The following is a 27951-nucleotide window of genomic DNA, read 5'->3' as shown; positions in this document are numbered from 1 at the left end:
CGAGACCGATAGCAAGCAAACCGCGCCCAGCATGGCACGAAAGAAAAAAAAAGCAAACAACGCAAACGAACAAACAAACAAACAGCAACAGAAGAACAGACCAGACCAGGCAAGGCAAGGCGTACGCCGCGGCACGCAAAAACGGCCACCCAAGCAAGCCCCTCACTAAGGAACCCATGTCAGGGCACATAACCCCAGCGCCGAGCGCCCGACCCGATGTTGTTCCCGCAGTAGGAAAAAAAAAAAAAAAAAAAAAAAAAAAGCAAAAGAACAAAGAATCAGTAAAAATAATTCTCAATTGCAGTGCCAAACTGTTAGAAATACTCGCACACACTAGACTGAAAAAACGCCGTTGAAAGAAAAAGCAAAATACAATAAAAAGGTTGGGGTTCCGCAAAGGAAGACGGAAGGCCAAAAAAGGAAGAGGTTGAGTCGAGTGGGATACTCCGAGGAGGAAGAAGGTGACCGAGGACGAGAGAGAGGAGAGAGGACCGAGAGACCGGGAGCGCAGGGAGAGAGAAAGGCATCGAAAGCCAGGATCAGCGCGCCGCCGCCGCCACTTTTCGACCGCGAGAGCTTTTGCTGCTAGCTTCCTTCGTCTTTCCTTTGCCGCTGTTTTGTTTCGTTTTTCCGTGGTTGGACCGATGGTTTTTGGTGGTGTAGCCGTGCCGATAAAATGTAGGAAAAAGGAGATATAGTATGACAAAGGAGCCATGGTAGCGAGCGACCGGTTGCGCGGGCGAGAGCGCCTTGCACGCAGTATACGTGTAGGAGAGAGAAGAGAGTGTGGGCGACTGCCCAGTGGTTTCTTTGTTTGTAAGGGAAAATCGAAATAACAGGAGAAAAATATGAAAAAAAGTAACGAGAGAATCGCTTGCTTGCTTGCATCGTGCGTAAAGTGTGTGTGGTTGTGAGGGGGTATCATGAAACTGTTCAAAGAGTGTGTTGTGTGTGGTGTGTGCGTTCATGTCCCCATTTTGTAAAAAATAAGGAAACAACAAAAGAGACAAACATAAAAAAGCCCAAGGAAAATTTGTGCGAGCTGTATAGAGCTCTATGGTGTGGCTGTTCGGCAAGGAAAGTGCGAGCAAAGCAGGACAACCTGGGGGAATTCTCTGAAAATGTGATTCCTCCTTCATGGTGTCCTCCTTGCGGTCGGTTGGTCGTTCGGTCGGTCGGCTGTTATCGGTCCTGATGTGCGATGTTTTGGTCCATCATCGCTGGTGTTTCGTGTCTCTCATCTGCTTCCGTCTCTCAATTTCTCCATCTCTGGTCCTCCGTACATCATCATCCTCTCATATCTCATCGTCTGCCTCTCCATGCCCCGTCCCCTGTTGAGGCCCTGCCAGATGATGCATGCAGCAAATGCATGAACGCTATCACGCATCATCCTTCCGGGCCAACCAATCTACCACGTCTCGCCCACTTCGCTGTATCCTCTCTGTCTTCCGATGGTACGCGTGCGCGGCGGCTCTGATGGCGAGTCTCTCTCCGTCACGGTCTTCCTCCTGCCAATGCTTGTCCGCGGCAAGGAGCTGGGCACAGGTAAGCCGCGAGGAGCAGGTAAGCCGCTAGGAGCTGGGATGCCGGAGCCAGGTGAGAATTTCGGGATGCCGGTCGAGGCGGCCCCAACGCTCTTGCTGAAGTCGGCCCGCTTGACCGGCGTCACAAGGCGGTTGGTGCGGCTAGGGCGGCGGCGGCGGTCATCCTCATCGTCATCGTCGTCGTCGTCATCAAGCTCACGCCGACTGAGCGCACGTGCCCGTCCATACCGCTGGTCTGAAACCGATTGGCTGTGGTTGTGGTTCACTGACAGCGTAGCGCGGCCACCATACCGGTCACCCCAAGGATCACGCGCAGCCCTGCTGACGCTTGAACGCGGTCTCCGGGCCTCTGTTGTCGAGGATGTCGAGTAGTGGCCGATCGGTGTCGTACGGCCGCCTGTGATGTTGCTCGAGGTGTGGCTGGTGCGGCTAGTCGGCCGTCCAACGGCCGATCGATCACTGCCGCTGTTCCTGCTGCTCGGCCGGCTGCTGCCGCTAACGGTGCTGCTGGCGATAAACGGCCCGAGGCTGGTGCCGTTGGCGCTCTTGGTGTTGGTGGGAGTTCCGAACGAGAGCTTGCTAACGGGCGGGGCGGTCTCTTGGCCACTGTTACTGACAGAGCTGGTCGTGCTGTTGCTGGTGCGCTTGCGGAGAGTGTGGCCGATGGGAAGTGGGTGCTGACCATTAGCGCTGTTGTTGCGGGGACTCGCCCGCGGCGGCGTGGTCGTCGGGCCGGGAAGCTTGCTCCGCGCACTGTGCACGCGTGCTTCGAGTTTCTGCATCTTGCCAATGAGGCCCCGGATCTGGTACAACGAGCTCGAGCGTGGCAAGCCATCGGCGCTGGAGCGGTTAGAGTGCAAGCCCTTCCTGGTGGTGCGATTCGCGGGTGTCTGGCGGCCGCTGGCGGTCGACGAGCTCCACGGGATCGACGGAGCGCGTGAGTGTCTAGCACCGCTGGGGTAGTTGACTGCACGAGGCGTCGTGTTATCATGGACGGCAACCGAGCGCTTGCGTTGAATCGGAGTGATTCTTTCCTTGGTGTGCTCGGGATACTCGGAAGGCGGCGGCGAAGGCGGGGTAGGCACGCTGGTCCGCTTTTCCTTGATGGGGGGCGGTGTCGACATGGTGGGCGATGAAACGGTGGTGGCGGACGTTGACGTCTCTGAAACGGGTGAGCGCGGCCTTTCGCCCGATGTGAACGCACGAGCTTTCTGGTCACGGAAACGAGTGACGGTGTCCTCAGCAAGACGAAGCTTCTCCTTGATGATGTCGGTTTCGATGGAGATGTCAGACAGCTCATCACGCAGGCGCTGGTTCTCTATCCGGAGATCCTCACGCTCCTGCTCACCCGCCTTGATTTCTTCCTCGAGCATGACGCCACGCTCTATCGTGACGTTGTACTTTTGCTCGAGGTCTTCCAATGATGAGGTGTGATAGCGAGCTTGACGCTCGTGCTCGTCGTTTGCGACTTCAATGTCCCGCAGTGTGAGCTGTAGTGTCCGGTTCTGGTCGCGGAGAGTCGTGATCTCCCGCTGAAGCGCGTTTTGAGCGCCGTTGGCTTCGGTTTTGGATTGCTTGTATTTGGCCTGAGGCAGACCGGTCAGCCCCCGTCCTGACGACTAGGCGCCTGCATGCCGCATCCAAAACCCTCCAGGGGGGCACTCGCCGTCAAGCCGACGAATGCGCTGCCATTCAGGGGGTCCTTCGACTCACCTTCCACTCCTCGACCTCAAAGCCCAAGCCTTCGACCTTCTCCTTCAAGCCTCGTTCGCGCTTCTCGGACGCTTCGATGTCCCGCTCGAGCTCGGCCTCGAGCTCGCGGCTGGAGGCCTGGAACTCCTGCAGCTCGACTTCGAGCTGCTCATACTGGGCTTTGTAGTAGGCGAGGTCTTCCTCGAGAGAGCCGCCCGCGGTGGGGGACGAGGGGGGTTCGGCGGCTGATGGCATGGCCGGTGCTCGACTATGGGGCCTGCTGGGGGCTCCTTATCCTGAGTGTGGGGTGGTCCGTGGCGGGGGGGGGGGGAGGTCGTTACGATAGTCGTGGCGGCAGTAAAGAGTCGTCAAGTAGTCGTCGCTGTCGGCAGCGGCGGGGGGTCGTGGGTGGTTTGGTGCGGTGTTGCGGCGCGGGACTCAACGGAGTGGGTGTCGGCGGTGTGAAGTCTGGGGGAGAGTGGTGAGCGGCGGCGGAGCGATAATCGAGCGGCTGTCTGGGTCGTGTCGTGGTCGTGGTTACTGTCGCGCTCGCCCGGCGTCCATTTCTTGCGGCGCGCGGGCTCTCCGGGGGGTGGTAAGTCGGGCGTTGGGTGAGTTGGTGGTCGTTGCAGACTGTTGTCTTGAGAGGGTGCGGTGCGGTGCAATCGACGCCTAGGCGCTTTGGTTGCCTCGTGAACAGAGCGCGAAGCCGCTTGACAAGGGTAGCAGGTCAGTCTGCATGCAGCGTCGTCGTCGCCATTAGGCAAAAGACTGCAAGCACAATCCATCAAAGACGGCCTCAATCCATTGTTGTGAGCGCGCCCGCGACTCCAAAAGACCCCCCCTCCCGTCCGCCTCCCGTACGTTGCCCGCGTCCGTCGACGCTCGTTTCCTTTTCCCGTTCCCGCGCGCCCTCACCGCATCGCCTACTTCTCGCTACGCCCGCTACACGCACAACCACGCCGCCATGGGACTCCCGGCTACATCAGGCGCGTGTCGCGCTCAGGCATCAATCCTTCTGCCCGTCGCCGTTGTCCCTCAACCATTCCTTGCCCTTCCCGTACGCGTCCCCCACTTGGGCGCGTCCCTTCTCCATCGCCTTGTGCGCGTGTGATGCTGCGCCCGACGCCACTTCTCGCGACGACTCCACCCCAGCCTTGAATCCTTCTTGCGCCTCTGACACAATTTCCCTACCCGATTCCATTCCCGCCTGAAGGCCCTGTTGTGCCTGGCCCGCCGCCGCCTTGAACCCATCCTGCACCTGCGTTGAAACGTTCTCGAACCCTTCCTTGAAACCTTCCGGCACCGTCTGTGCGGCCAGCTCGTGTGGGCTTGGATACTTCTTCAGCGCCTTGAGTACCAAAAAATACAATTGAATCACCACCCCGTGTATCCGCTCCTTCAGCAGCATGGTTAGCCCGTGCGTGAAGAAGCCCTTCAACACTTCTCCTCCAAGGCCCTGGTACAAGCCTGCCACGCCTTCTCTGCGCGCTAGCTCGAGAATAGAGCCGAATATTGTGGCGCGGCTTGCTTTTCTCGCTTTTTTGACTGCCTCTGCATCGGACGCCTTCTCCTGCAAAGGCTCTGCATCTGCGGTTGAGGCAGGTGACTGCGACGACACCTGTGCGCGCGTCTTCGCCAGAGAGACGGGATACGTGATTGTAGACGCTATCGCCTTGCTCAACGCGGCAACCAGAAACGTGAGCCTTGGGCCCGGATCCGCGCGTCTGGATTTGGGGACCAGTGTGCGCAGCAGCGTCTCATGCAGCAGGAACGTCAGCGCCGGGTTGATAGTCAATATCAACTGGGCCGAGTAGCCCGTCCAGAAGCCTTGCAGGCCCTTCTCGTCTTTAATCTGCAGCGCAATATCCTTGGTGCTGAGCTGGGGACTGACGCTGCTCGTCTTGGAGCGCGCAGCCACCATCGACGCCGTCTGCTTGCGCGTGACAATGTTCTGCACGGGCGTGGTCCAAAATTTGGAAAACGCACCAGCAAGCATGCCGACCGCGATTTCTTCCAGCACGGGCAACGCCTTGCCGTCGCTGCGCGCGCGCTGCCGCGCCTCGCGCACAAAATTGTACGCTAAAAAGAACAAAAAGTTGTCCGCGATGCTCTTGGCTGTGTCATGGCCCACGCCACTGTAGAATGCGGTCAAGCCGCCTTCGCGTGCGTAGATCTTTTTGATCGCGTCCACAACATCCGCATATTCGTCGTCGTCGCCGTCTTCAGCCGAGCTCTTGAACTGTGACTGCACCTGCAGCCGCGTGATGATCAGATCCAGCGGATAGATCGCTAAGTGCGCGAGTGCTGACCCGATCGCCCCGGACGTGGCGTGACCGAGTGCTGGCAGAGCGGGGCCGATGGAAGAATGGGGTTTCTTCTCCTCTTGCACCTGATGATAAAGAGTGAAGGCATCCTGCGATTGTGGTTAGCTATCTAAGTCCTGACGGCTTCGGGCATAGCGTCTATACCAACTGGCTATTGTAGACGTGCGCCATGGTTGTGGCAGCACCGGGGCAAGGTATACGAGTAGATCAATGTAGTGATCAACTTTAGATGTAAACTAGAGTTGTCCGACCTGAGTCCTGTTCAGCTTCGAATGGTAACAGCGATGATGGCAAACGACATCAAGAAGACATGGTGACCTCCGCATTATGGCTGCGGAGTCCGGGGGAATGGAATGGCCCAGGCTCCCTACGTCAACGCCCGCCACACGTCATCGCACAGCTTGGCATGCACCCCAGCTTTTGCTCCCGTCAGCATGTGAAAATTATCTTATCGTATGAGCGTGAAGAGTCTGTGCCGACTACATATGAGCAGCAAAGTCTCACCAGGAGTCGCTGTCCGTGCTGCAATTGTCTTGGACCAGCATGAGATGCCTTTTTCTTCATGTCAACTTAATTTTCGACGATATGGGATATGAAAGGTACCGCCAATCATGAAGCGTCCACTGAACTTCCTCATAATACGTGCTCATAAAGAGAGATCGGGTTGTAAAGACAAAGAAGTCGACATTCAAAGAGCAAAGAAACCCCGATTTTGGGCCCTCCATCCGAGCAAATTCCACAAGCAAACTTTTCAGGCCATCTGCCGATTCCTTCGTCCGTACAGATCGATCCTCGCTGGGCCATCCATGCTCTTCAGTGCCGTCCTAACATCGCGGGCCACCTGCACCTCATCGATACTCAACGACTTAATCTCAGACAGGTCAAAACTCTCCTTCCCATTTTCCTCCGTATCCGTCTCTTCCTCTTCTGCTTCCTCTGAGCCCGGCAGCACGACTTTGCAAGCGCCCAGAGTACGCCTTATGTCTTCGAGCAGGACCTCCATCGGGCAGATGTATGCCACATGGTTGCGGTTGCACCAGGCCAGAATGTGGCCGCAGACGCGGCCTTGCTCGTTATCGATGACCCAGGCGCCTGAGTCGCCGCCCACGCCTAGGCCGCCAGTTACAAGCCAGCTTCGTGCGTAGGACTTACGGCCATGTACCTTAACGGCCGTCATCGTGTTGCTGATGACACCACCTTTGAGGCCGCTAGTCCGTCCAAAGCAGTGCACTCGCAGACTGGCGAGGTCTTCAGCTTTTGCAACCTGCGCTTGTCAGTTTGATGAGACTTTACTCCCGAGAGCTAAAGGGACTCACTCGACTGGGATATTCATCGTCTTCTGGACCGTAGTACAACCTGTTCACTGGGTCCACTAGTTTCGGACACAGGGCCCCATCCTTGAAGTAACGCTTTCCCCCTTGTACCAAATTGTACGGTTGTAGTCTCTCGTCATTCAACTTCAGCAAACTCCAGTCGATCTCATGCAGCACGCCTTCTCTGTTCCATCTTCGGATTCCTGAAGAGGCATACACATGGCCCAGCTCATGCGAATCAAGATGGTCTTCTTCACGATCTTCCTCGCAAGGGAAGAAGTCATCGTCAACGTCGTCAATGGCGGGCTGCGTGATTGTAATCTCGTCACCGTCGCCAACGTCAATGCCTGGGACGTCGCCAGCTTCCGATGCTGTCGTTTCGCTTTCGTTGTCTGAGGACTCCGAAGTGGAATCATCTTGAAAGTCGCTGGCTTCGTCTTCGAAATCTTCATCATCAGAGATCTCGAAGGCCATAGGAACACTATCCTGGGGTGATAGCTGTGTCCCTATCTCAGATGTCCACGGATAGCTGCTGACATGAGAGCTTGAGCGGACTACTTCCTCGGATCTGGTTTCGGTGATTAGCAATAGAGTTCTGTGTCGATTGGCAAGATGCCTAATAATTCAAGGTTTTTTAAGAGTTGGATGGAGGCATGAAATGCTTATCGCTACCGAAAGGCGTAGCGATTGACCATGGTCATTGACGAAAAAGTGGTTGAACAGAGAGCGGCCATCCTTATGGCAGATACTTACCCAATGTCTGAGATGTCGTCTTCGTAATCGCTTTCGTCCTCGCTTGGGGCGTCCAGCATATGATGAACGCTCATACCAAAGGGCTCTCCGTCGACCAAGATGACACCGCCATAGGATACCGGCGGTAAATGTTCCCCGTTATAAGCTCCGATACTTGCTCCGCATACTGGCCTTTGTTGAAAATGCTTGTTGAAGGCTGGGACGTTGCTTTCATCCTCCGTGTATTCCATCATGGATCTGTGAGGTGGTCTCCGCCTTCTGCTCGGCCTAGTCAATTTGGACCGCTTGACCTTGCCTTTGTGAACCTTGAGGTCGTAGACAGCGCGATCGTAGCTGAATTTTCGAGCGAGAACGCATTTGACTTTGGTGGTGTTTGTGCAGGTGACGACGATTGTTGCTTTCGCCTCTGATGGAGACGATCCGACACCGAAAAGGTCGATACTCGAACTCTCAGTCGAATCCTTGAGAGCACGCTCACAGATCCGCATAAGGCGAGGTAGCAATGTGCGGTCCCATTCCATGGCAATTTCTGGTGTGGGTTGCCAAAGGGGCTGGACAAGGAGCTTACGCTTGGGTCTTTGGCAGTGCTGCTTCATTCTAACGAAGGCATTGATGTGCGTGTCATTTGTGGCAACGTTCGATTCTGGCGTGGGATAAGAATCCTCGCCCAAGCGTTGCAGGCTTGGTCGTGGTGTCCCTAACTGTGCCAAAGCTCGTTGCTCTTTCCGCTGCCGCCAATGCTTCTGAACAATAATTACCTTTCGTCTGTATTCACGGAAGGAAACTTTGATTCGATGCGTGCGCCAAGCCCGTTGGATGGTGCTGGCAGCAGTGGCCAGATTTTCCTTGTAGATAGATGGTGAAGTCCCTTTGGTCAAGCCGTGTTGTCCTTCGTTCGTTTTGGAGATATCATCCGGGTTCCATGTATCCTTATAGCCCCCGTAGTGGGCATTGATAGGGTCCATGAGCCAGCTCTCTGATGTGCTCCTTACCTCTACGCCATGGTAATGAGGGAGACCAGGCTCTCTGCGTGAATCCTGATGGTGTTCGGGCCAAATCTCGTAAGGATATGAACCTTTCAGGAGCGGCATGGATGGATTTGTAAACTGCCCAGACATCCGTTCCTGGTGTTTAGGAACCCTTGCAAAGTCTGGAGGCGAGTAATATGATCTGCTGTTGGGTTCATAAGGGTCTGTCTCATCCAAGAGGCAGCACCTATGTAACCGCCGAAGGATGCGGTCGTAGGTTGTTTTGATCTCAGCCAGTGAAAGGCACTTATCTGCAGCAGAGATGCAATCTCTTACTGCTTGCATGTATGCTGTACCACATTTTCCAGAGAGTTTTCGGATCCAAATGTCCTCTAGACGAATTTTGAAATCCGCCAGGGTATATTTGGACTTGAACAGGTCCGCAAGCGGAAGCCACATGCCGACTTCAAGAAGAATTAGGCCGAGACTGTACATGTCGAAATAGGGTGTGTAGTCTCTGTGCTCTGAGTACCCGGTTCGAGGATCGTGCGGATGTCTGTAGATGTTCATGTGTGCGTTCTCGACGGTACTCGTTTCCACATTGTAGTCAGAGAAGACGTCAAAGGAGCAAAGATATGGCGATCGAAGCTCGTACTCTGGCTTCCGGTGGTTGAGGTGATGGACCCTTCCATTCTTGTAAAAGAACAGAATATTGCTGCTGTTGACATCTTTGTGTTCAAACCCGCTGGAGTGAAGTTTACTAAATGACAGGACCAAGTTGAGTGCTATCCGAAATCGTTGTTCCAGCGGTGGTGTGTAAGTTACACCTGGAGTATTTTGCGCGCCATGCGACTTTGAGCCAACCTGTAGGATACTCAAGAGAGTGACAGGACGCAGTGCTTGGATTTCAGGCGCCCTCAGTGATCTCATCATTCCAGAGCTTACGAAGCTGGGTAACTCGAAGACGAAGCCATACCGAGGTTGCTTTGGATCCTCGAAGTATCCCAAGCACTTCAACGTGCCAAATCCCGGGGCATCTGGGCCATCTCCGAACCGACCGACTCCCAAAGAGAGAACTTCTAGAAGTTGCTCTAGACGCTCCTGGGGAGGTGAAACCCCTGCAAGGCGAAACGTGGGATCATATCCCACATATTCAACGAGTACTGGTGTTGGGGAACTGTCGCTCAACAGGTCTTGGTTGGAAGATGAATCCAACTGCTTTAAATGACCGACTAAGCGTGTGCATGACGGGGCTCCAACAATCTCATATGGCGGAAGTTCCTCTTCTGGTAATACCAGACGGGTTGGGTCCAGTTTCTCTGGCGCCTCTGAGCCTGCAACCACTCTTTGGTTCGGCGGGCTGATAAGTGTGAGCATCGAATCGTTGTATGCATCGACGTCGTCGAAAGATTTTTGAGTTGTTATTGGGGGAGAGGAATCAAGATCGATTAGTTTTTCTTCTGTCTCAAGTTGGTAATTTCCCCGATCTATAGCCCGTCTGGATCGTGAGATGCCATGGAGAGTGTCGATAGAAGTAGCAAGCTGTTCGGCCAGTTCCACATAACGTGTTCTATCAGCTGGGGTCCAAAAGCGACTACCAGATGATTTACCCGGACTCCTTTCTACTCTTTTGTCACTGCCCTCATGTTCTGCAGAGCGACTGATGTGATCTGCTTCGTCCAGTATGTCTTGTATGGTCTTCAAGACGCTTGTCACTGTTTCGGTCATCCCCGCTCGGGCTATGGATTCGTCGATGCTACCCTCAGGCGCAGTAGTACTGTTGTCGCTCCATTCAAGGCCCCAAGTTACCAGACGATCTTTTTGGATGCGAAATTTGCGCTGAAGAGCGTTCAACTGGGGGACATTTTCAAGCTTGGCTTGCTCCGCCACCATGTCCTGCTTGGTGTCGGAATATAGTTTGGTCAACCGACGAGGGAGATAGGAAGCCATAATACTAGGCTATAACCGGGGACTGCAGAACTAGCGGGGATTTCCGGATGCCGGAAAAGGAATGCAGTCGAGAGAATTGATGAGTTTTGGCGTCTCCCTTAAGGCCACCGACGCTACTCGAATGTGTCGTTCTAGAATCGTTCTCAGAGAAGGTCGTATGTGTCCTAGAACGACGAGGTCAGAGGAGGTGCATAGTATTTCGAGAAACAGTATTGCAGGCATCAGCTAGAGACTTTCTTTGAACCAGGGCACGTGAAGGTGTTGTTGCTGTTGCCTAGTTCTGGAACGCCACAGCCGCGCCGCACATCCGTTACCCGGTGAGCACGGGAAATGCACGAGTCATGCGACAGATTATGTCTTCTTGTATGACTCGTGACCATTTTACCATCTGATCCCGGATAATTTGCTTACGCCTCAACTATATTTTGTACAAAATGTATTGTACCTATAGAGTACCTCTTAGGTGGTGTGTAGCCTTACAAGTATAAATATATTTAATATATATGTGTGTGTGCTGGTTCTTTGTATATGAAAAATTAATATGAAGTAAAGATAAAAATCACGAAGGTTTAGATATATAAGAAGAAAAAGTATCACATAAGTGTACGGAAATGTATAGTTATCGGGGTATAAGAGAGCTTAGACACATTAGGTGCATTTATATATGTTATTACGCGGGTAGGCAACTTATTCGAAGCCTCACCTTTAAAGTACAGTCCTATTTTACTCCACACCTCCAAACAGAGAACCCCAACCCCAATGCTACTCCCGTTTCAGGCTCCCAGCCCAGACAGAACTCGTGGCTCGTCTCAGCACCACTGTCTTCCTCCTGGACAGACCAGACCCGGCCAAAGTCTACAGCGAGGCAGATACCAAGCACTGCCCCGTTCCCATACCATCTGAAGCGACAGCGGCGACAATGCTCGCGTACCCCAACGGGACGCTGGTACCTGTTGAGTGGCTGGTGGCCGCGTACACCGTGGCGTGACCATTGGTGGCGGGCGTTCCAGTCTCTCCACCCGCCACTCTGGCTGCCACGCATGGTAGTAGGCCGCCAGAGTAGAGCGATGGTCGGAAGTACTGATGTGCTGGTGGGTGGTGGAGGTAGCAGGCAGTTGGGGTGGCGGGTTGGCAGACCGCCAGACTGCTAGCCACCTCACAGCCTACCGTACGAGACGGCAGGCAGAGAGGGCTGGCAAAGCAAGGCAAGGCGACCCAGGCCGCCATACCCTTCCCCACAACCACCACAACCATCACCGATCACATTTAACTCTGTCTGATCTCCGCAACACCAATACGCACCCTCCACACGCTGGCCATCCACGCAACGAGTCAAGACATGCGGGGTGCGTGCGTGTGGAGATCACCCATCCGCGGGGGTGGCGGCGGCGGCGGCGGCGACGGCGGAGGCCTGACAGGCGCCGGTGGGTGGCCTGGGATGGCGTGGCTCCGCGCACGGCCGTGATGGGCAGGCTGTTTGATGTGCCAGTGTACATCACTCCGCATATCAGTCACTGACTCCCCACACCACATCCCCATCTCTGGCGTCACCACCATTCTCGGCTCCACATCCCCGGCAACAGCGGCTCCGCAATCCCGCTGATGCTGTGCGGCTGGCTAATTGGCTAGCGGGAGTAGGCGCGGTCTTGATAGCGGGGACGGAGCGAGGATGGCATGCTGGAGGAGCAGGCAGGTACGACGATGGCTGTGGTTGGAGTCCTCCTGGGGGCTGAGGAGGGTGAGGTGGAGGAGCTGCGAGATGCCGTGCTGGCGGTAGTGGTGCTGGTCGAGGTGGAGGACAGATGAGCGGTCAAAGACTTGGCTTTGCGGGCGACGTTCTGGTGGAGCGTGATGGTGGGGGTGGAGCGGCAGGATGCCGATCTGGCGGAGGAAGAGAGATGGAGAGATGGCATCGTTGTGGTGCGAAACTTGGTATCGATGCGGGGATGGTAGCAGTGGAGGTAGGTAGAAGGAGGCGTCACGAAATTGGGGCGAGAGCAGTGATGCCGAAGGGACTTTATGGCCGTGATGATGGAGTCATAGGCGCGTAAAGAACGAATGGCTCGACGCATCAGACCGTCGCTGTGGCGATTGTCAGAACGAGGCGGCAGATGAACAGCCACGGTATGCAAGACGTTCGACAAAGGCAGTGATGGGCCTTTTTTGCGGCGAGGACAGCGCGTGCACGCATCAGGCGTCAGTCGTGATCGCCACAGTCGTCTTTTCCAATAGCCGACGCCGTGCTCCCGAATCCCGGGGGGCATCATCATGGCAGTCGTTGTCCAAGGTGATCATCGTCAATCCTTTGACGTTGCCCATTGTGAGTGGTCGGGATTAGCGCGGGCTGGGTATTGGCCCGCTTGCGCGACTCAGCGTGCTGCATGCGCACCTGACGCCCATTCTTGATTTGACGTCAAAACATTCGAGTAGAGGCTTCGTCGGAATGCTGGTGGTCGTGAGATGACTGCGGTGGTCAGTTGGGGAGAGAATGTCGGCTGCTTCGGGCTAGCGAGCGGGTTCTGCGTGCGTGTTTGTTGAGCTACAACGACCGCCCTGCATTTATTAAAAATAAACCCAGCGGTTAGAATTGCTTGCAGCCTGTTCTTGGACCCTTGCCCGGCCGTACATAAAGCGTCTGCAGCCTGTGGTGGCGATAGATGCGAACTGCTTTTTCTGTCGATGTTAACCACGTGTACTGCGTTCCTCATGCTCTTTTCTTCACCATTCCCACCAGTTGCATACTGAGTGGGTCATCGCCCTCATGAGGCAGCCATTCGCCAATTGCAGCTGCGTGGCGAGCATATTTTCTGCGACGCCTGCTGCAGCTGCTCTGCGGGATCTGGCATGTGAGATTTTTTGAAAAAATGATATATGCCGGGCAGGTCAGAGATGGTTCGACTTCTCCTCCACTATCTCCTTTGCTCGGGGATCGGCGTCTGCGGCTCCGGCTCCGGCGTCAGAGGCGTAATCGAAGGTGGTACGAGTATGTGGTATGAAGCTGACTGCTTCCTGAGGAGAAACTGCTCAAGAGACAGGAGGCAGTGCACACGTCTGTCTACGAGGACTCACAAAAGGACACCTCTTGGCCCCCCACAAATTACGAACGCAACGTCTCAGCAATTGCCCCCACACTTTTGATCCGGCGATCTGTCCGGGCCCCAGTTTTGTCGAAACGATCTGGAACCGGGCCAGAAGGAAGGACGCCGGCACCGGCAGGGCACGTTGAGACTTCACCGGAGGCTGAAAAGGAATAGCCGCGTGACCATACGCTGTAATCCATGGTAATGCTAAACCTCATGCGGCAATATAGTCGTCGGTGCCCGCTTTTGCCTCTGCGTGTTCTCCCTTACCTGTCTATTTGCGTACGTGTACTCGTGTTGCGAAAGACAATGGCTGCTTTAATCGGATGGTGCATTTTGAGCTGGCGACTCGAGGAGTCGCGGCCGTTCGAGTGGAGCCGCAAGCCTCAAGATGAGCAAACGGAAATCGACGATGATCAAACTGGGCCTGATCGAACATTCGAAACCATCGGGCCATCAGTCTCTTCGCTAATGTCGCAGCTCTTATTCGCGCCGGTGCTTTGAGGGATTAATCCAGGCCCAGGGAAATTGTCGCGGCCGGATAGGGCTGACTTGAGCTAATAGGCGACGGTTAGGCTGGACGGGATGATGGAGAAGAAAGGCTCCGTGCTGATCCGGCAAAGGCAGCCTCCGCGACGCCACACGTGCGCAGTGGGGCAAGTCAACGGTCTTCAGGTAAGCCGAAGACATCGGGCACTCGAATGCTCGGGCAGCAGCGTAGGAATAGAAGACACAGGGTCATGTTTTAGCTCGCGGGCGGGCGGACGCAGCCGGTGGAAGAGAGACATGGCAGCATTGAAACGAACGGGCATTGGGGACTATTGGGACAGCTGGCGTCAGGAGCGAAGCTGCCATGGGCGAATGGCAGAGTGGGTCGCGTCAGTGGCGCAAAATGTCATTGGTATGTAGCCGGGGTGCGTCAGGCATGAAGCAGCAGGTCTCCCGCCGCGCACACGAAGAGACGAGAGAAAAGCATACGGCGGAGAGAAGAAGAGCGCGACCACGAAGCGATCATCGCGCCCAACTCACCGCCAGCTCACACGCACATCCGCCTCCGCATTTGTCGCGGGCAGCACGCGCCAGCCCTCCATCCCTGCGACGGGTCTTTGCAGCGATCAGCCTGTGCCGAGTATCTGCAGTCGTGGCCACCGCGAGGCCCCATTTCCATGACATCGCGGCCGGGGTCGCTTGATCATCACGTCTACAACACAATTTCCTACATATTGCTCTGAATAAAACCGGTGAGTGCCCGGCCCCAAGTCTGCTTCCTTCGCGGCTCTGTCACGCTGACTCCGGCCCCCATGAGTAGCGTCTTACTTCCCTCGCGAGCGCCTGCGCCCGCGCCCGCGCCCCAGGCCAAATCCCGTCCACCACAACGCCCCGCTGCCTACTACGCCAGACGCCTTTCCCTCCCGCCCGTCCACCCGCAGTCCCACGACCACCACGTCCAACCCGTCCCGCAGTCACCTACCCCAGTCTCGCCGCGCCGTCAACCCATGGACTCGAGACACTACCATAGGCCGCCGTCGCCAGGCAGCAGGCGCCTGGCTGTGCCCGAGCGCGCCTCGACCGGCACCTTCGGCTACGATGCCTACTACAACACCACCTACAGATCGCCGAGGTCGAGCGGGGAGCGCATTGTGCCCTCGTCGACCACCAACTATTCCACCCAACCCAGCGCCGCCACGAGAAGCAGTGTTGCGGGCTATGATGCTTACTCTGGACGACCCCGCCATTCCACCATCGAGGAACGCCAGCGCCCAGCCACGGTCGTGTCTGGCGGCATGCCTCTGCGGACAACGACGCATAACACCGTAGTCCATTCCCATGACAGACAGACCAGCCCACCATCGCGCTCGTACGACAGTCGTGCAAACACTTACGTCACGCCCGCTACCTCGGTACAACGGTCCTCATCGTCGAAGCAAGGTCACTCCCACGGACACAGAAAGGTCTATAGCATAGACGATGGCAAAGCTGTTCGGGTAGACCCACGGGAGCTCGACACTGCCCATAAACGTGAAAGCGGCAGCTACAGGCATTCCGGGAATTACCACCCGAGTAGTAAACGCCAGGACCTGAACGATGAAGGCTATTCGTACACGAACGCTGCGGGCATGTATAGAGATACCGAGCCAAGCTGGCGCCGGGATCGTCGGGGCAGCGTTGATGGCGGCAGCCGGCGTCCACTCAGCATGGTGGAGGCTTATGGCCCGCGATCGTCTGCTCGAGAGCTCGGCCCGCCGGTCACGACTCGGGGCTTTGACAGAATCAACGAGGCACCTGTGGGCAGGTCCGGGAGTGTGCGTGATTATGGACGCCCCACACCCCGAGACAGGTCCAGAGACAGGCCCAGCACCGCCGACTCCTACCACCGCGATGATACCTACCGTGTGCCGGAACGTACATCGTCGGTGAGACAGCCTCTTGTGCATCAAGACGACCGACGCGAAGATCGCTATGCGTACCGAGATGATTATGACGATCGCTCTGATCCCCGGCGGTCATCCAGGCGGTTTGAGGATCCCGATGTCGAAGCCCGAGGCTTCGGTATTCGACCGCCCAGCAATGTCGATCCATACCCTCGAGAGGAGTCGCTGGACCGCCGACCACCTCCGCCAGCGCTATACCAAGTTGATCCGTCCGTGCAAGTTCCAAATGTCAATGATTATATTCCCGCCCCGCCACGCGACGAGGGCAGAAGGGAGTATCGTGACTACAGAGACTACGAACGGGATAGACCTCGTGAACGTGATTACGAAAGTGACAGAGAGCGGGAGCGGCGCAGGGATCACGACAGGGATCGCGACGACCGCCGTGACCGGGACCGAGACCTCCTTGCAGGCATTGCTCCTGCAGCCGTTGCCGCAGTCAGCGCAGCATATGGTGCTCCACGCCATGCTCGCGACCACAAACAAGACTCTGACGAAGAAAGACGCCGCGAGCCGAGAAAGAAGCGTTCCGATGACAGCGATGAGGCTCCTCGGGAGAGGCACTACGAAGACGTGCGGGAGCGCGAGAGGCGTGAGCCTCGCGACAAGCCTACCGAGACCCTGGACCCTGACGAGGACTATCGACGTCGGATCCAACAAGAGCTTGAGCGTTCAAGCGGCAGCGTTGACCGGACGGCGAGTGACTCCGAACGCGAAAAAGAACGTCGTAGGCGAGAGCGCCACGAACGACGGGGTCGGGAAGAGACGGGACGCACTAGAGATGATGGCCCAAGCGACCAAAAGTACGACAGATATAGCGAGCGCCACAACAGCGTCTTCGGCGAGTCCCTGGTCGACGAGCCGGGGTCCATGTCAGCGCCGGAGGAGAGAGACGACAAGGGCCGCGTGCGCATCGTCACCCTACCCAAGTCTGACAAAGAGTCGACGCCACCACCAAAGGGGATCCTACGTAAGCCGACTGAGAAATTTCCCGAAGACCCGAACCCAATTCGCGAGGGTGTCGCGCCTATGAAGGATGCCAAGAAGGGCAAAGATATCCCGCCGGACGCACGTTGGACCAAGATCGACCGACGCCTCGTCAACCCGGAAGCGCTGGAGGAAGCGAAGGAGCGGTTTGAGGAGCGGATGGACTGCGTGATTGTGCTGCGGGTCCTCACCAAGGAGGACATTCAGAAGTTGGCGGATCGCACACGCGAGATCCGCGACGGCAGAGGTAAATATAAATCTCTTCCAGCTCCTCCAGACGTGCATGCCTCGTCGGATGCGGAAGTGCCGCGGAAGCCCGCTGCCCTGACTTCGTCGTCATCGTCGTCGTTGTCGGACAATGACAATGGCGAGCGCGAGCGACACAGAAGTAGGAGTAGGAGCAGGAGCAAAGACGACGCGCGCACACACGGCGACCATCATAAGCACAAGCGCAGGCATCGGCGGCGGCACTCTTCCTCACACGACCATGGGCGGCATGGCGGCGACGACCGCGGCGAGCACACTTCTTCCTCTTCACCGCACGCCGCAGCGCCGCCGTCCGATGGCGACGCCGAGCGCTCCTCTCGCCCTCCCCGCACCCTCTCCGCCCTCATCACCCCCGTCCTTGACCAAGTTCTCACCGCGCTAACGCGTGACAAAGAAGACGAGTACCGCCGCGAATCTCGGCACCATGACCGGGAGCACCGCGACCGCGACCGCGAACGTGATCGGCACGACGAGCGCGACCGGGAGCGGCGCCATCACCGCCGGCATAGGGACAGGGACGACGAGTACGATTCTGATGAGAGCAGTGAGGGGGAGCGGAAGGAGCGGAAGGAGAGGCTGCGCATTGAGGCGCCCCCGGTGTTGCCGGTGCAGGGGGGCCCGTTGGCGGATGTGCTTGGGGAGAGGGATCGTGAAAGGGAACGCGAGCAAGAGAGGGAGAGACAGTTTTACGTTGACCCGTCGAGGTGAGGTGCGATGAGATGGGGAGCGAAGCGTGCCGTGCCGCGCCGCTCGCACGGCACGGCTGGTTTCGTTTCGTGCGGTGGTGTGGTGCGGCCGTGTCCGCGGTTTGTTGTGTCGGCTGCGTGCGGAGCGGTGCGGAGCGGTGCGGTTGGCTGCTAGTTTGTTCGCTCGCCTGATTGCTTGGTTAGCTGCGCGGGTGGCTCGGCGGGTGTTGGATTTGGCGGGCGGGCTGCGTGTACTTTCCTAAGCAGTGAGCTGGCTTTGACTCGCGCAGTGCTCGGACGGGACTCTTGCCTGCGCGCGTGCATGCGCATACATATGCTCCTGTGCGATGATGCTGCATGTGTGCGTGCGTGCATGCGTGCGGGCTTGAGGTTTGGTTGGGGGTGGAGGAAGAGCGAGGTGGTGGCTGTCTTGTTGCTTTTTGTTGGCTTCGTCTTCTTCTTCTTCTTCTTCCCCCCCCCCCCCCCCCCCCCCCCCTTTTTGTTCTCTTCTAGCCTTTTCGTTATCTGCTTCTTTCTGCCTGTTTGCTTCTAAGGCTTCCGATATGTTTAGTTTCAAGTTGGATTGGAGTGATGTTTGGCTGCACCTCCTCTGCTCCCCTACCAGTGGACGAGAGGGAGTGGAGAGGTGGGCGGGTGTGGGTGGCTGCTTGTATTATATCCCTGCGGTTTTTCCTGTTTTTTGAGTTTCTTGGCTTCTTAGTTTGGTCTGGTTCCGTTCTTGTGTGCAGCAGCGCTTGAGTGCCTGTTTGGTTGGTTGGTTGGTTGTTTACTTATTCTTCTTGTTTTGGTGGTTTGGAGTGGTGGGAGAGAGTGGGAGAAGTGAGAAGTGAGGGCTGGAAAAGAGATACCTAGAATTGAGAGTGCTTGTGTTGGCAGTGCATGATTGACTGGCGCGGATGCAGTGATAGAAGGATAGATGCGAATAAGCTCTTGAGGTTGCGGTGCGGATGTACGGACATGCCAAGCCAGCACGCCTAGCATGCCTATACATGCACACTTCCCTACAACACTTTTCCCTACAAATGACTATACACAACTGCACGCAGCACAACCAATAGACAATACTTATAGAGCTAACACTAACACCGGCTCCCCGCCTCCCTCCAATACATCAACCATTCAGCCAGATCCCCCACTATCAAAAAGCTAGATGGCGTACTCGTCCCTCTACGTTGCTCAAGCTATCAGAGACTATTCACTAACCTAAGCACGCACCACGCAGCTCTCGAGTTCGAATCCCTAACTAACCTCTCTTTAGGTACAAGACTTAATTCTTCCGCATGTTCCACTCGTGTGGATATATCTACGACTCAGCCCGTGTCACAGAAGCAAGTTTATCTTGCTTGCAGATACGCCAGGACATAAAAGTCCTTATTCAACAACTACTTCGTGGAGCGTAAGCTTCCGCATGCTAAACTAAACTATCATTGAAACAAGAATAAACCAGAGACTACATACAACCAGAGACTACTACACCTTCCGATTTGCGGTAATGCTTTTCGGAGATTCATAAACTCAAACAGAACAGAACAGAACAGAACACAAGTAAGTCATTCCCCGGGTTGAATAGTCTCTAATAGCTTTTCTTTTTCCTTTTTCATTCATCAACTTTACGTTCCTCTTAGCTAATTTCTTATCCCACCCTGTCCATTTAACCTTCTCATACTTCAAGCACCCCCACTCTCACTAATCTATACCATAGAACCACCCAGCTACCTCCCTCCCCCTCCCCTCCCTCTTCCGCCACCTCACCCCTACCCTACCCCCCGCCAAGCCCGCCAAGCGCCCAGCGTCAGGCGCAGCATCTAGCACCCAGCCTAGCAAAAACCAAACCCAAACCCAAACCCTCCCCTTCTTTCGTCAACTCTAAATCCGATAGCGAGCACAGCACAGCGAGCACTGCACTGCCTCGCTTGGCACAGCGCAGGAAATTGCGTCTTTGGAGGGTACTACTAGGTGGGGGAGCTATGGCGTGGCTAGGTAGGTGCCTAGTAGATGGCGTATTTGCGCAAGAGAGATGAGAGTGAGCGAAAGAGAGCAAGGCACACAGCACTGCCCCAATCCAATCCGATCCGATCCCGTCAAATTAAACTACACTGCACTGCGGTACACTGCGGTACCTAGGTAGCGGCGCCCAGACGCTGCGTGTCGCGTTGGTGCGGCAGCGGCGTCGCGGGGTAGGTGGGCGTGCGTGCGTGTGGTGTGTGGGTGTGGAGATGGGTGTGGGTGCTGTGTGAGCTTGTGAGGCGGGAAGATGGGGGCGGGGGCTTGGTTGATGCGAAAAAGGGTTATTCTATGGAGTGAGGAGACAATTGAATAGGCTTTTTTTTTTTTTTATATTCTTCTGTTGGTTGCTAGAGAGAGAGAGAGAGAGAGAGAGAGGAAGATGACTTTGGGAATTAAAAGGCTCGCTGTGCATTGTTTCGTTACATCTTTCTGTACGCCTGTCTGACGTCTCTGTCGTCTCTATTATCTCTTCAGCTTCTATGCCAGATGAGGCCAAGAGCGTGAACGGAACTGGGTGGGTATGGGAGAAGATACAAAGTGCAGCAGCAGCAGCACCACCCCCACTACTCACCCCCTCACGCACTCGTTCGCTCATCTCCCTGCACCTCAAACAGTTCGCGCGCCAGCCTCTGCATCCCCTCGTCCTCAAACCCCGCCAACTGCGTCTTAATCTGGTGCAGTGTGTCCGGCCGCACGCCTCCCGGCCTCCGACTATAGACGTCGATACCGGCGGGCGTAAACAGCGTTTTCGCAAAATACGTGACCGCCCAGCTATTCCCATCAACAGCAGCATCAGCAACACCAGCACTATCAACAGCCTCGTCCCCGAACCCCAGCACCTCCCAGCGACTCGTAGCAACAACAAGCCAGCCCCTACCACGCCAGTCCCAGGCCCAGCCCGCGCCGTCAGCAGCCGGCTTGTCGACGCCGCGCACCGTCTTCACGTGCGCGCTGTGCTGCGGCTGGTACTCGACGAGGTCGTCCAGCTGCGGGGGCGAGGTCTCGGGTAATGGCGTGTACGTGATGCGCACGTTGCGCTTGCTGCGCCACATGGGCAGCGTGCTGTGCGTGACGTGCCAGGTGCCGGCGAGCCAGGCGGGCGCGGGCGGCGGGGCGGAGGGGTCGTGGGCGGAGGAGGGGGCGCGCAGGGTCAGGGTGCCGGTTGCGGTGGTGGTGGTGTTGTTGTCCTCGGCGGTCGTGGTCGACATGGTTGTGGAGATGGGTGGAGATTGGGTTATATTTAGGATTAGGTTTCCGGGCGCGCGTTACGGAGCGTGTGGTGCGACGAGTGGAGAGCTGAGGAAAGCACGAGCAGCAGCAGCAGCAGCAGTATATACTTACGGTGAAGGGGGGGAGAGAGGGGCCTGGGCTGCCTAACAATGACGCTAGGTATGGATGGAACAAAAAGTAACAGGTTCCAGGGCGGACGGACGGGGCGGGCGCGGGATCGGCGGGCGATGCGTCTGCCCTACGCAGATGATGGATGGACATGACCCCGCGCAAGGCCAAGAATCCCAAGACCCCAAGACCCCAAGACCTCCCCTTCGCGCACTCATCTCGTCGCAAGATTGCAACAGGCCATGGGCGCCCCGTGTCTGAGCCTCCACCGCGCGTCGCCCTTTATTGGCCGCCCGCACGGATCCGTTGATGACTGAAACTAGCCGCGTCAGGACCTCGTAGCGGGCGAGGCGGTGCACCTTACGAGCTGGGTGAGGGCGCGATATTTATAAGTCTGCGCTGCCTCGCTGCTGTGCCTTTTTTCTTCCTGCTTTGAAAAAGGGAAAGGATTTGCTTGTTTTCTCCTTTTTTCATACTCTTATCTCTATCCCGTCCTCCAGGTTTCCTCTGCCTGTTTACGCTCGCTATAAGAAAGAGAATCGTTTGCTCCTCTTATCTACCTATCTACTACACTATATTTGCAAGTTCGTGAAACCATGATCTTCAAACCCCTCGCCCGGGCCGCCGGGTTGGCAACATTCCTCCTCTCGGCCACGAGCACGGCCCAATCGACGACGACGGCGTGCAACAACTCACCCTCGCTGTGCTCGCGGTCGTACGGCAACATTACGCACCTGGGCGCGCACGACAGCGCCTTTGTGCGCGACAGCAGCACGTCGTTTTCGACGTCGGGCAACCAGTTCTACAACAGCACGACGCAGCTGGACGCGGGGGTGCGGCTGCTGAGCGCCCAGGTGCACCAGGTGACGGGCGACAGCGGCGCGTCAGAATGGCACCTGTGCCACTCGTCGTGCAACCTGCTGGACATGGGCAAGCTGAGCGAGTGGCTGGCCGACATCAAGACGTGGCTCGACGCCAACGCCAACGACGTCGTCACGCTCGTGCTCGTCAACTCGGACGACGCGACGGCCGCGCAGCTCAAGGCCGAGTTCGACGACGCTGCCATCGCTGACTACGCTTACACGCCTAAGAGCGCCTCCACCGCCCCCACCTCCTGGCCTACCCTGCAGAGCCTCATCGACGCCAAGACGCGCCTGGTGACATTTGTGGCCAGCCTGGACGCCGACGAGGCCGCCTCCGCCAACGCTACCTACCTGATGGACGAGTTCAACTTCCTGTACGAGAACAGCTACGACAACACGTCGCCGGCCAATTTCAGCTGCACGCCGGACCGGCCGACGGCGCTCAAGGGCGACGCCGCCGCCGCCGCCAAGAGCAACCAGCTCTTCCTCATGAACCACTTCCTGTACTCGGCCGGCTCCTTTGGCATCGAGACCCCCGACACCGCCCGCCTCGAGCAGACCAACGCCGTGTCCGGCGACGGCAGCGTCGGCGCCTCCGCTGCCACCTGCGCCGTCACGTATGGCAAGGCCCCCTGGGGCGTCCTGGTCGACTTCTTCAACGTCGCAAACTCCTCCGATACCACGGCTATCAAGGCCGTCGATGCCTTGAACGGCGTCACCGATGCTACGGGCCGCAAGGACTTGCCTGTCACGCAGCTGAGCGCCGACTCGAGCAGCAGCGGTAGCAGCAGCGGTGATGGCAGCTCGGCTGCGGCGCCGCGTCTGGGGAGCGCGGGGCTGGTGTTGGGTGTTGCGGGAGCTGTTGGCGCGCTGTTGACGATGGTGTAAGCGCTGATAACTTGAGAGAGTTTCTCACTGGCCTTCTTTTTTTACGCCGAGTCCATTTCTTCATCGACGATCTTCGGTGGTCTTCGATATCGTTCACGTTGTCGTTTTTGAGCCACATCCGTTCACGACGTCACGACTCTTCTTTAACGTTTTTTGTTTTTTGTTCTTTACGCTACGGAGGCGAGGCGGAGGAGGAGGAGGAGGAGGAGGAGAAGAAGGCTGTATGCCTGATGTTAGGCTGGGGTTGTTTGGTGTAATGCATGGTATGGCATGGTATAGCGTGGCATAGCGTGCGCGATAGAGCATGGTACGAGACTGCATAGCATCTATTGTCTCTGTCTGTCAATCAAAGCCTGAATGCGTTAAGCTCTTGCTGTTATGAAGAAAATTGACTTGAGTGTTGTGACTTGTGAGCGATGTGCATTTCTATGGAGTGCAATCAAGACTCAACTCAAGACTCGCTTACTCACCAACGCGCCAAGACGCACTCAAGGCGGCGAGCACCCCAGCACATACTGCTTACCTAACAGCACTGCGCCAAGCCCGCCAAGCCACACCCACCTAGGCGGTGAAGCTTATACTGCCGGCAAATAGCCTAGCCTTCGTGGGCCGAGGGCCATGAATTTCCCCAGCCCAACGCGCGCATCGCATCCACGGTTCGTCATTTGCCAGCCATCAGCGATGGTGTTCTCAGCACCCTACTCCTAGTTAAGCCGCGTCTCCCTCTCACCCGTTTGCTCTATCCTTGGCCTTAGTAGAACAACACAAAAAGAAAAAAAAGTAGAAGCAAAAAAGCACCGGCTCCTGCGTCGTGCATACGACGACTGTCGCTGCTATGTTTTTGACCGTAAGTACCTAAGCTCTCTCGCTCTCTCGCTCGCTCGCGCGCGCGCGCGGCGTTGGTCTCGTCGTTCTTTCTTTTCTTTTTCTCGTCGTCGTCGTGTTTTTGCTTCTGCTCCAGCTTCTGCGTCTTCGTTCGGGTCGTTTGCTATTGCTTTAGCTATTGCTACCGCTTCCTGTCTGTGTTTTGGCGGAAAGAAGTAACGTAGGTTTTTTTTGGTTCGGACGCTAATGCAAACGCCAGACCACCATCTCGGACCTCATTCAGATCAAGCCCGAGGAGTTTGAGAAATCGAGCATCCAGGCCATCAAGGACGCGATCCATGTCAAGTACGCGAACAAGGTGTGTTTTTTTTTTTTTTTTTTTCCTCCAGAGTTTTAGAGTCAGAGCCAGAATCAGAGTCAGAGGTATGCTTACGCCGGATGGAATGCAACGTTAGGTCATCCAAGAAGTCGGCCTCTGCATCTGCCTGCGTGATATCCTCAAGTCCTCGGAAGGGCTTATAGGCCATGGCACTGGCATCGTGAATGTGAACGGTATGGTCTTGCTCCCTCTATACCCTACTCCCAACCCAAACAAAACCAAGCTAACACACCCACGCACCGCACAGTCGAGTTCCGCCTCGTCGTCTTCCGCCCCTTCAAAGGCGAAATCATCGAAGGCAAGATCAGCGGCTCGAATCCACAGGGCATCAATGGTTCGTTTTCGTTTCCTTTCCTCCCCTAAAAAACACCCTTGCCTAAAACACCCTTCCTCCTTTTCCTTGTTCATACCACTCGCTAATGTCGCACCGAGCGGGCCAGTCCAACTCGACTTCTTCGACGACATCTTCGTCCCCGGACCCGTCAACCTGTTTGAGGGCGTGAAATTGTAAGCTCGGCCTTAAAACCCCCACCTACATACCCCCATCCTTAGCCCCCGCTCCCCCCCTTCCCAAGCTGACACCACCCCCACAGCAACAACGCCGAATCCGTCTGGGTATGGACCACCGAAACAGGCGACGAGCTCTTCTTCGACATGGAAGAGCGGGTGCGCCTGCGCGTCGAGGCCGAGGTATGGACCGATCTGTCACCGCAGGCACCGCTTATCGCTGGTGCGAACGGTTCTGGTGGGGAGAATGGGGAAGGTGGCGAGGGAAGCGAGGAGAGGAGGTCGCCGTATTGTGTCGTTGTAAGTTCTTGTGGTTTCGTTTTTGTGCTTTGTGTCCTTTTTTGGGGGCTTGGGGAGTGGGAGAGGGGTTGGTTTTTGGGAAGAGAGTGAGGCTAATGTGTGCTGTGTGCAGGCATCGATGCAGCAGGCGGGGCTGGGGCCGACGCTGTGGTGGGAGGAGTGATGCGTAGTGAGTAGTGAGGAGGTGTTGCGAGTTGAGAGTGAGGGCGAGGGAGGAAGCTGCTGGTGTGGTGGTGTTTGGAAGCGGTTGCGGCAGCGATGACTGAGGAAGAACGAAGAGGAACGAGAACGGTCAGATGGACAGACGGACAGGACTGTCTCCTCCTTCCTTTTCACGTCCAGAGCACGCACAACCCAGTGGAGGGCGCACAAGCACACAACACCCCAAAATCACACAACCACAACCAACCCCCACCCAAACAACACCCAAACAAAACACAGTCTCAAAAAAATAAAAACCCCAATTCAATCAATCCAATCCAATTCAATCAATCCAATCCAATTCAATCAATCAATTCAATTCAATCATACCTACTAATACGCTAGACCAAGAACGTCAACATCACTAACCTCATTATAGAGAAAAAGAGAAACACATAGCGTGGCGTAGAGACCTTTGAACGCCCCATCTATACCCAACTGCCGCCTCTTTCCCTCGTTCTTTTGCTCTCGCTCACGCTCACGCTTTGTTTGTGCACACAACTTTTGGTTTTGGTGGCGTTATGCTCAGTGGCTTGCCTCAAGGCTCGCACTCAGTAGCTCGCCCGACGGCTCACAGGCCCACAGGCCCACAGGCTCACAGGCTCGCACACTCGCCATACGGCTCGTACACTCGCGCCTAAGTGACAGTGTAGCCGCCATCGACGCGCAGCTCGGCGCCCGTGACGTAGTTGCTAGCGTCGCTGGAGAGGAACGTGACGGCGCCCATGAGATCCTCGGGCTGGCCCATCTTGCCCTGCGGGATGAGCGAGGTCCACTTGTTGCGGAGGTCGGGGTTGTCGTCGAGAATCTTCTTCGTGCTGTGTGGGAGGAGGAACGTTAGCAGTGTCGTTCGTTTGTCTTGATACAGCAGCTACAGCAGTGGTATTAATGGACAAGGGGAAACTCACAGCGCCGTAAGCATATACCCGGGGCTAATGCTGTTAACGCGAATGTTTGCGTGCGCCCACTCGACCGCCAAGCTGGACGCAAGGTGCCGAACAGCGGCCTTGGCGGCGTTGTAGGGCGCCTGCGGTTGGGGGACGTTGACGATGGCGCCGCTCATGCTGCCGATCATGACGATGCTGCCGGGCGACTTGCGCTCCATGAGGTGCTTGGCCACGCCCACGGCCCACAGGTACGTGCCGTCGACGTTGACGCCCCACAGCTTTTGCATCCGGTCGTGCGGGTACGAGATGGCGTCGAAGTTCTCTGTGAAGCCGGCGCTGGTGACGAGGTTGTCGATCTTGCCGTGCTTGGCCTGTGTGGGGGTGGGTGCGTTAGCTGCTGGTGCTGGTGCTGATTGCCGTATAGGCTAGCTAGGTAGGGATTATTGTGTGGGGGAGGGGCAGCCCGCGCCGTGGCGGCCTCGCGTGACGTAGCGCGCATGTGGGGGTGCAGACGGTGCAGACGTACCAAGATCTCGGCGATGCACTGGTTGACGGAGTCCGGGCTGGCGACGTCGCAGTAGTGCGCTGTCACCTCGGGCACCCTGTGCGTGTGTCATCAGCGCGTGTTGCGCGGAGCTGGCTGGCTGGGCCCGGAAAGCCACGGTACCACCAAGAGGGGCAGGCCACGCGGTCCGGCATTCTGCTCTCCAGAGGGTGCCAGGGCCCGGCCGCGAGCCATTGGTGTTGTTGTTGTTGCACGTACCTGTCCGTGTGGTGGTTCTCCTTCCTGAACGTCTCCATGAGGCCATCGGCGGACCGCTGAGCCTCCTCCTCTGTTCAACGAGCCGAGTTGTCAGCAGGTACCTAGACAGGATGAAAATATAATGGAATTGCGTGTCACGTACTGTTGAGGTCGACGAGGGCGACATCAGCGCCGCTGTTGACCAGGGCCTGCGCCATGACAAGGCCCAGGCCGCGAGCACCGCCCGTGACGACGCCGGTGCGGCCTTCGAGCGAGAAGCTCGCCAGCGTGCGCCTGAAGTGCCAGCCGGCGCGGCCCTGGACCGGCCTGCTCGACGGCAGGTGGTCCTCGTCGGGGTACTCGATTTGCACGCTGCGGTCAGTACGCGCAAACTTGCCCTCCTGGTCGCCCGACTCGCCGGGCTCGCCGGCTGTCGTCGCGGCCTCGTTGGGGTCCTTGGCCTTGTCCAGCCTCGCCGTCACGGAGAGGGGACGCACGGCGGCGCGGGAAGCCAGGGGAGAAGCTTGCCGCAGGGCGTTGCGAAGGAATTGCGGTCGCAGCATTGTGGTTGAGGAGGGTGTGGAAGTGGAGTAGAGTGAGGCAGGAGAATTGGGAGGAATTGGGAGCAGGGGGAGGTAGGGGAAGGGAAGAATTTCTACTTGTGCACGATAGCTGTGCGTTGTGTGCTGGGGGCTTGACCTCACAGCTATGCTAGCTCCAGCTCACTCAGCCGATGACGTTGACGGAAACCCTGATCAGCGTCTCTGCCTTCCCGGTCCCGTAATTCCCCAGTAAAAGCACAAAAGTCAAACATGTCGACTTTACCTATGTTCTCAACACTTTGCTTTCCCTTTTATTTTTGATCCGTTGAACGCGTGTGTGCCGGAGCCGACGCGTTAGAATGTGCCTCTCGTAAGCCGCTCCCGTCACCGCATCGACCTCTTACCCCAGTCCTGCAGCCCGCAGCCCGCAGCCCGCAGCCCGCAGCCCGCAA

At 56.7% G+C, this 27951-nt stretch overlaps 15 protein-coding genes across 15 annotated transcripts; 6 read left to right on the top strand and 9 right to left on the bottom strand.

Moving 5' to 3' along the window:
- Positions 1-235: 235 nt before the first annotated feature.
- K452DRAFT_290239 (uncharacterized protein) lies at positions 236-806 on the bottom strand. Its single transcript, XM_033540968.1, has one exon. The coding sequence runs from the start codon at positions 525-527 to the stop codon at positions 315-317; it is 213 nt and encodes a 70-aa protein (XP_033394855.1). The 5' UTR covers positions 528-806; the 3' UTR covers positions 236-314.
- Positions 247-1616, bottom strand: K452DRAFT_290238 (uncharacterized protein). The gene has a single exon (XM_033540967.1). It carries the CDS (start codon positions 1137-1139, stop codon positions 540-542), a length of 600 nt encoding a protein of 199 aa, XP_033394854.1. The 5' UTR covers positions 1140-1616; the 3' UTR covers positions 247-539.
- K452DRAFT_233098 (uncharacterized protein) lies at positions 1409-3491 on the bottom strand (the record flags this gene model as incomplete). The annotated part of the gene is made up of 2 exons (XM_033537280.1): positions 1409-3130; positions 3258-3491. 2 exons carry the CDS (start codon positions 3489-3491, stop codon positions 1409-1411), a joined length of 1956 nt encoding a protein of 651 aa, XP_033394853.1.
- A 537-nt stretch (positions 3492-4028) lies between these two features.
- K452DRAFT_255279 (uncharacterized protein) lies at positions 4029-5759 on the bottom strand. The gene is made up of 2 exons (XM_033538351.1): positions 5708-5759; positions 4029-5652 (listed from the first exon to the last, which is right to left on the bottom strand). The coding sequence occupies exons 1-2, from the start codon at positions 5732-5734 to the stop codon at positions 4246-4248; spliced, it is 1434 nt and encodes a 477-aa protein (XP_033394852.1). The 5' UTR covers positions 5735-5759; the 3' UTR covers positions 4029-4245.
- A 555-nt stretch (positions 5760-6314) lies between these two features.
- On the bottom strand, positions 6315-10547 carry K452DRAFT_233046 (uncharacterized protein; the record flags this gene model as incomplete). The annotated part of the gene is made up of 3 exons (XM_033537277.1): positions 6315-6827; positions 6880-7444; positions 7630-10547. 3 exons carry the CDS (start codon positions 10545-10547, stop codon positions 6315-6317), a joined length of 3996 nt encoding a protein of 1331 aa, XP_033394851.1.
- Positions 10548-11021: 474 nt separating this feature from the next.
- K452DRAFT_81317 (uncharacterized protein) lies at positions 11022-11935 on the top strand. Its single transcript, XM_033547185.1, has one exon. The coding sequence runs from the start codon at positions 11159-11161 to the stop codon at positions 11696-11698; it is 540 nt and encodes a 179-aa protein (XP_033394850.1). The 5' UTR covers positions 11022-11158; the 3' UTR covers positions 11699-11935.
- A 1248-nt stretch (positions 11936-13183) lies between these two features.
- On the top strand, positions 13184-13797 carry K452DRAFT_290235 (uncharacterized protein). The gene has a single exon (XM_033540966.1). It carries the CDS (start codon positions 13437-13439, stop codon positions 13683-13685), a length of 249 nt encoding a protein of 82 aa, XP_033394849.1. The 5' UTR covers positions 13184-13436; the 3' UTR covers positions 13686-13797.
- Positions 13798-14172: 375 nt separating this feature from the next.
- K452DRAFT_81315 (uncharacterized protein) lies at positions 14173-14579 on the top strand. The gene has a single exon (XM_033547184.1). The coding sequence runs from the start codon at positions 14213-14215 to the stop codon at positions 14534-14536; it is 324 nt and encodes a 107-aa protein (XP_033394848.1). The 5' UTR covers positions 14173-14212; the 3' UTR covers positions 14537-14579.
- Positions 14580-14928: 349 nt separating this feature from the next.
- Positions 14929-18021, top strand: K452DRAFT_311069 (uncharacterized protein; the record flags this gene model as incomplete). The annotated part of the gene is made up of 1 exon (XM_033543387.1): positions 14929-18021. One exon carries the CDS (start codon positions 14929-14931, stop codon positions 18019-18021), a length of 3093 nt encoding a protein of 1030 aa, XP_033394847.1.
- A 473-nt stretch (positions 18022-18494) lies between these two features.
- K452DRAFT_290231 (uncharacterized protein) lies at positions 18495-19021 on the bottom strand. Its single transcript, XM_033540965.1, has one exon. The coding sequence runs from the start codon at positions 18999-19001 to the stop codon at positions 18717-18719; it is 285 nt and encodes a 94-aa protein (XP_033394846.1). The 5' UTR covers positions 19002-19021; the 3' UTR covers positions 18495-18716.
- A 1599-nt stretch (positions 19022-20620) lies between these two features.
- On the bottom strand, positions 20621-21136 carry K452DRAFT_210544 (uncharacterized protein; the record flags this gene model as incomplete). Its single annotated transcript, XM_033536166.1, has 1 exon — positions 20621-21136. A coding segment is annotated over one exon (516 nt), but the record flags the coding sequence as incomplete, so codon positions are not given.
- Positions 21137-21794: 658 nt separating this feature from the next.
- K452DRAFT_290228 (uncharacterized protein) lies at positions 21795-23552 on the top strand. Its single transcript, XM_033540964.1, has one exon. It carries the CDS (start codon positions 21962-21964, stop codon positions 23114-23116), a length of 1155 nt encoding a protein of 384 aa, XP_033394843.1. The 5' UTR covers positions 21795-21961; the 3' UTR covers positions 23117-23552.
- K452DRAFT_81269 (uncharacterized protein) lies at positions 23163-23519 on the bottom strand. Its single transcript, XM_033547183.1, has one exon. It carries the CDS (start codon positions 23435-23437, stop codon positions 23210-23212), a length of 228 nt encoding a protein of 75 aa, XP_033394844.1. The 5' UTR covers positions 23438-23519; the 3' UTR covers positions 23163-23209.
- Positions 23553-23632: 80 nt separating the features above from the next.
- On the top strand, positions 23633-25617 carry K452DRAFT_255268 (uncharacterized protein). Its single transcript, XM_033538350.1, has 7 exons — positions 23633-23963; positions 24201-24299; positions 24397-24493; positions 24568-24654; positions 24761-24827; positions 24914-25127; positions 25240-25617. The coding sequence occupies exons 1-7, from the start codon at positions 23952-23954 to the stop codon at positions 25288-25290; spliced, it is 627 nt and encodes a 208-aa protein (XP_033394842.1). The 5' UTR covers positions 23633-23951; the 3' UTR covers positions 25291-25617.
- Positions 25618-25965: 348 nt separating this feature from the next.
- On the bottom strand, positions 25966-27520 carry K452DRAFT_232829 (uncharacterized protein; the record flags this gene model as incomplete). Its single annotated transcript, XM_033537264.1, has 5 exons — positions 25966-26146; positions 26237-26586; positions 26742-26817; positions 26979-27048; positions 27121-27520. The coding sequence occupies 5 exons, from the start codon at positions 27518-27520 to the stop codon at positions 25966-25968; spliced, it is 1077 nt and encodes a 358-aa protein (XP_033394841.1).
- Between the last annotated feature and the right edge of the window lie 431 nt (positions 27521-27951).

Source organism: Aplosporella prunicola, assembly GCF_010093885.1.
Source record: "Aplosporella prunicola CBS 121167 unplaced genomic scaffold K452scaffold_21, whole genome shotgun sequence".
Taxonomy (NCBI): domain Eukaryota; kingdom Fungi; phylum Ascomycota; class Dothideomycetes; order Botryosphaeriales; family Aplosporellaceae; genus Aplosporella; species Aplosporella prunicola.
The sequence above is the reverse complement of the archived record's forward strand: the minus strand, read 5'-3'. Positions and strand labels throughout refer to the sequence as shown.

Bases quoted from the DNA above. Each gene is read 5' to 3' on its own strand.
- K452DRAFT_290239 (XM_033540968.1), bottom strand. From the start codon at position 527: ATGCCTTTCTCTCTCCCTGCGCTCCCGGTCTCTCGGTCCTCTCTCCTC.
- K452DRAFT_290238 (XM_033540967.1), bottom strand. From the start codon at position 1,139: ATGAAGGAGGAATCACATTTTCAGAGAATTCCCCCAGGTTGTCCTGCT.
- K452DRAFT_255279 (XM_033538351.1), bottom strand. From the start codon at position 5,734: ATGGCGCACGTCTACAATAGCCAGTTG. The intron at 5,653-5,707 runs GTATAGACGCTA...CCACAATCGCAG, and splicing joins ACGTCTACAATAGCCAGTTG to GATGCCTTCACTCTTTATCA.
- K452DRAFT_81317 (XM_033547185.1), top strand. From the start codon at position 11,159: ATGTATAGTTATCGGGGTATAAGAGAGCTTAGACACATTAGGTGCATT.
- K452DRAFT_290235 (XM_033540966.1), top strand. From the start codon at position 13,437: ATGGTTCGACTTCTCCTCCACTATCTCCTTTGCTCGGGGATCGGCGTC.
- K452DRAFT_81315 (XM_033547184.1), top strand. From the start codon at position 14,213: ATGATGGAGAAGAAAGGCTCCGTGCTGATCCGGCAAAGGCAGCCTCCG.
- K452DRAFT_290231 (XM_033540965.1), bottom strand. From the start codon at position 19,001: ATGCTAGGCGTGCTGGCTTGGCATGTCCGTACATCCGCACCGCAACCT.
- K452DRAFT_290228 (XM_033540964.1), top strand. From the start codon at position 21,962: ATGATCTTCAAACCCCTCGCCCGGGCCGCCGGGTTGGCAACATTCCTC.
- K452DRAFT_81269 (XM_033547183.1), bottom strand. From the start codon at position 23,437: ATGCAGTCTCGTACCATGCTCTATCGCGCACGCTATGCCACGCTATAC.
- K452DRAFT_255268 (XM_033538350.1), top strand. The intron at 24,300-24,396 runs GTGTGTTTTTTT...ATGCAACGTTAG, and splicing joins ATGTCAAGTACGCGAACAAG to GTCATCCAAGAAGTCGGCCT. The intron at 24,828-24,913 runs GTAAGCTCGGCC...CCACCCCCACAG, and splicing joins CTGTTTGAGGGCGTGAAATT to CAACAACGCCGAATCCGTCT.